The sequence below is a fragment of the Perca fluviatilis genome, chromosome 20, assembly GCF_010015445.1.
Source record: "Perca fluviatilis chromosome 20, GENO_Pfluv_1.0, whole genome shotgun sequence".
In the NCBI taxonomy this organism is placed as follows: domain Eukaryota; kingdom Metazoa; phylum Chordata; class Actinopteri; order Perciformes; family Percidae; genus Perca; species Perca fluviatilis.
Window position 1 is genome coordinate 35,222,327 of NC_053131.1, and position 5,000 is coordinate 35,227,326.

A 5,000-nucleotide genomic window follows, 5' to 3' on the forward strand; every position below is an offset into this window, starting at 1 on the left:
TTAACAGCTTTCAGGACCTTTAATGTTAACAGCTTTCAAGACCCTTTAACATCTTTCAGGACCTTTAATGTTAACAGCTTTCAGGACCTTTAATGTTAACAGCTTTCAGGACCTTTAACAGCTTTCAGGACCTTTAACAGCTTTCAGGACCTTTAACATCTTTCAGGACCTTTAACAGCTTTCAGGACCTTTAACAGCTTTCAGGACCTTTAATGTTAACATCTTTCAGGACCTTTAATGTTAACAGCTTTCAGGACCTTTAATGTTAACAGCTTTCAGGACCTTTAACAGCTTTCAGGACCTTTAACATCTTTCAGGACCTTTAATGTTAACAGCTTTCAGGACCTTTAACAGCTTTCAGGACCTTTAACAGCTTTCAGGACCTTTAACAGCTTTCAGGACCTTTAACAGCTTTCAGGACCTTTAACATCTTTCAGGACCTTTAATGTTAACAGCTTTCAGGACCTTTAATGTTAACAGCTTTCAGGACCTTTAACAGCTTTCAGGACCTTTAACATCTTTCAGGACCTTTAATGAAAACACTGTTAACAGCTTACCGGTGTGAATCCTGCGGTGCTCGGTGAGGTGGCAGGAAATGGAGAAAGCCTTGCCACACTCCTGGCACACGTAGGGCCTCTCGCCGGTGTGAGTCCTCATGTGCTTCTGCAGGTCGCCACCGGACGGCCAGCCCTTGCCGCACACCGTGCACACGTACGGGCGCTCGCCGGTGTGCCGGCGCACGTGCACGTTGAGCCCGGCGAGCGCGGTGAAGTCTTTGGGGCAGTAGGGGCACCGGTAGGGCCTCTCGCCGCTGTGCGTGCGCAGGTGGCCCTCCAGGCCGTCGCGCGTCTTGAAGCGTTTGCCGCACTGCGGGCACAGGAAGCGGCTCTCGGCGCCGTGGCTGGCCCGGTGCGACTGGAGCCCGGTGAGGGAACCGTACGTCTTGCTGCACAGGTCGCACTGGTACGAGCGGAAAGTGTGCGTGCGCTGGTGGATACGGAGCTGGGTCACTCCTGCAGAGAAGAAGATGAACGATGAATATACACACAGAGACACACACAGAGACACACACAGGGAGACACACACAGGGAGACACACACAGGGAGACACACACAGGGAGACACACACAGAGACACACACAGGGAGACACACACAGGGAGACACACAGGGAGACACACACAGAGACACACACAGGGAGACACACACAGAGAGACACACACAGGGAGACACACACAGAGACACACACAGAGACACACACAGAGACACACACACAGAGACACACACACACACAGAGACACACACAGAGACACACACAGAGAGACACACACACACACAGAGACACACACAGAGAGACACACAAAGAGACACAAACACACACAGAGACACACACAGAGAGACACACAAAGAGACACAAACACACACAGAGACACACAGAGAGACACACAAAGAGACACACACACACAGAGACACACACAGAGACACACACACACACACAGAGACACACACAGAGAGACACACAAAGAGACACACACACACAGAGACACACACAGGGAGACACACAAAGAGACAGACACAGAGACACACACACACACACACACAGAGACACACACAGAGAGACAGACACACACACAGAGCAACACAGCACAGAGACACACAAAGAGCACACACACACACACAGAGACACACACAGAGAGACACACAAAGAGACACACACACACACACAGAGACACACACAGAGAGACACACACACACACACAGAGACACACACAGAGAGACACACAAAGAGACACACACACACACACAGAGACACACACAGAGAGACACACAGAGAGACACACAAAGAGACACACACACACAGAGACACACACAGGGAGACACACAAAGAGACACACACACACACACACACAGAGACACACACAGAGACAAATACACACACAGTTATTCTAAGTGTGTGACAACATTATGGGATGGATCCCTACAGAGATAGACCTTTTAGTTAAAGAGTAAGATCCTTTTAGTTTAACATGAAACAGCCCCGAAATCACCATCACCAAACTCCACCAGACTCCATGTAAATAATCAGGACTTTTAGCGTGTATAGAGCCAGCATATCTCCACCAGACTCCATGTAAATAATCAGGACTTTTAAGCGTGTATAGAGCCAGCATATCTCCACCAGACTCCATGTAAATAATCAGGACTTTTAGCGTGTATAGAGCCAGCATATCTCCACCAGACTCCATGTAAATAATCAGGACGTTTAGTGGTATAGAGCCAGCCATATCTCCACCAGACTCCATGTAAATAATCAGGACTTTTAGTGTGTATAGAGCCAGCATATCTCCACCAGACTCCATGTAAATAATCAGGACTTTTAGTGTGTATAGAGCCAGCATATCTCCACCAGACTCCATGTAAATAATCAGGACTTTTAGCGTGTATAGAGCCAGCATATCTCCACCAGACTCCATGTAAATAATCAGGACTTTTAGCGTGTATAGAGCCAGCATATCTCCACCAGACTCCATGTAAATAATCAGGACTTTTAGCGGTGTATAGAGCCAGCATATCTCCACCAGACTCCATGTAAATAATCAGGACTTTTAGTGTGTATAGAGCCAGCATATCTCCACCAGACTCCATGTAAATAATCAGGACTTTGTGTGTACAGAGCCCGCATATCTCCACCAGACTCCATGTAAATAATCAGGACTTTTAGTGTGTATAGAGCCAGCATATCTCCACCAGACTCCATGTAAATAATCAGGACTTTTAGCGTGTATAGAGCCAGCATATCTCCACCAGACTCCATGTAAATAATCAGGACTTTTAGCGTGTATAGAGCCAGCATATCTCCACATGTAAATGGGTGAATTAAGGGTTTATTCCAACCAAACCAGAGTGGTGATTGTTGGAACAGTGGAAAGATGAACCAAGACGGCTTTCGATAGTTTTATTTAGTTTCTGTCCACTTTGAATGAAGTGTGTTTTAACGATGATAAAAGTCCTGATTATTTACATGGAGTCTGGTGGAGTTTGGTGATGGGTGTTTTCAGGTTAAACTAAAAAAGGATCTTACTGGACCAATCAGCCAATCAGACGCAGAGACGTTGAGGGTCACGTGATCACCTGAGAAGCTCTGGTCACAGAAGCGGCAGTTGTAGCACGGCTCGGCGCCTTCCACCGAGTGCGTCTGCAGGTGACGCAGCAGTTGCGTCTGCGAGCTGAACGTCTCCGAGCACACGGTGCAGCTGAGGTCGGGCGACCGGTGCTGCAGCCTGTGGGCGTCTCGCTCATCGGCGGACTCGAACGCCATGTCGCAGCGGCCGCAGGTGAAGCCGCCGCCCGGCCGCAGTTGCCTGGCACCAGGTGCGTCTGCTTGTGATTGGTCAGACTGGAGAGGTGGTGGAACTCCCGGTCGCACTCGCCGCAGTGGTACACGGGCCGAGCGCGGTGGGTGCGCTGGTGCGCCCGCAGGTCTGCTTTGTCCCTGAAGGCGGCGTTGCACTGGAAACAGGTGTGCTTCCTGGAGGGGCGGGGCTCCAGCGGGGGGCGGGGCTCCGCCACGGGGACACTCTGCTGCGGGGGGGCCGCAGGTTCGGTTCCCGGCAGGGACGCACCGCACGACTTATTGGTGCGCAGGTGTCGGATCACCTGGAGAGAGACACAGTACTGAGCTGGTTGGACAGCAGGTAAAACTAGTACAGAACTACAACAGTTAGAGAACTACAAAAGAAACTACTGCAGTTATAGGACTACAGAACATTTAGATAGAACTACATCAGTTATAGAACTACAGAACAGCTATAGAACTACAGAAGTTATAGAACTACAAAAGTTATAGAACTACAGAACCGTTATAGAACTACAGCAGCTATAGAACTACAAAAGTTATAGAAATACAACAGATATAGAACTACAAAAGTTATAGAACTACACAAGTTATAGAACTACAGAAGTTATAGAACTACAAAAGTTATATAACTACAGAACAGTTATAGAACTACAGCAGTTATAGAACTACAACAGATATAGAACTACAAAAGTTATAGAAATACAACAGATATAGAACTACAAAAGTTATAGGACTACACCAGTTATAGAACTACAAAAGTTATAGAACTACATAAGCTATACAACTACAACAGTTATAGAACTACAGAACAGTTATAGAACTACAGAACAGTTATAGAACTACAGAACAGTTATAGAACTACAAAAGTTATAGAACTAAAGAACAGATACAGAACTACAAAAGTTACAGAAATACAGAACAGTTACAGAACTACAAAAGTTATAGAACTACAGAACAGTTACAGAACTACAAAAGTTATAGAACTACAGCAGCTATGGAACTACATTTATAGAACTACAAAAGTTATAGAACTACAAAAGTTATAGAACTACAACAGCTATAGAACTACAGAACAGTTAGAAAACTACAACAGTTATAGAACTACAACAGCTATAGAACAACAACAGTTATAGAACTACAACAGCTATAGAACTACAACAGCTATAGAAATACAGAACAGTTATAGAACTACAACAGCTATAGAACTTCAACAGTTATAGAACTACAACAGCTATAGAACTACAACATTTATAGAACTACAAAAGTTATAGAACTACAAAAGTTATAGAACTACAACATCTATAGAACTACAGAACAGTTAGAAAACTACAACAGTTATAGAACTACAACAGCTATAGAACTACAACAGCTATAGAACTACAACAGCAATAGGTAGCCTAAATATAGCGTTGGTTTTGGTTTTTGGTACTTGGCTTAAAAACCCAATTCAAATGGGGTACATTATTGAAAAAAGTTTGAGAATCGAAGTTTCTGCTGCTATAGAAGCAACAAGTCTGCATGAAATCAACCTTGTTCGAAAGGAAAACAGACTTTTATTTGCGATGTCATGGAGAAATACTACACTACCCACAATCCTAGGCGTTAACAGCGACGGTAGATACTGACCTGAGATCTGTAGATGAAA

The 5,000-nt window shown here is 45.3% G+C and overlaps 1 protein-coding gene and 1 long non-coding RNA gene across 2 annotated transcripts in view; both read right to left on the reverse strand.

The window, feature by feature from the left end:
- The window catches only part of LOC120549801, a 1,234-nt gene extending 718 nt beyond the window's left edge, over positions 1–516 (reverse strand). The window contains exons 1-4 of the long non-coding RNA XR_005637436.1: positions 441–516; positions 233–345; positions 63–112; positions 1–17 (exon numbers count right to left, since the gene is read on the reverse strand). The exon at positions 1–17 is cut by the window's left edge and continues 213 nt beyond it. This is a non-coding gene — a long non-coding RNA (uncharacterized LOC120549801). The remainder of the gene's footprint in view (positions 18–62; positions 113–232; positions 346–440) is intronic.
- LOC120548966 (zinc finger protein ZFMSA12A-like) overlaps positions 1–5,000 on the reverse strand; it is a 10,747-nt gene that overhangs the window by 2,335 nt on the left and 3,412 nt on the right. Inside the window, exons 4-6 of the mRNA XM_039785468.1 lie at positions 4,982–5,000; positions 3,130–3,490; positions 558–1,013 (exon numbers count right to left, since the gene is read on the reverse strand). The exon at positions 4,982–5,000 is cut by the window's right edge and continues 106 nt beyond it. Coding sequence (XP_039641402.1) covers positions 558–1,013; positions 3,130–3,490; positions 4,982–5,000 — 836 coding nt within the window. The remainder of the gene's footprint in view (positions 1–557; positions 1,014–3,129; positions 3,491–4,981) is intronic.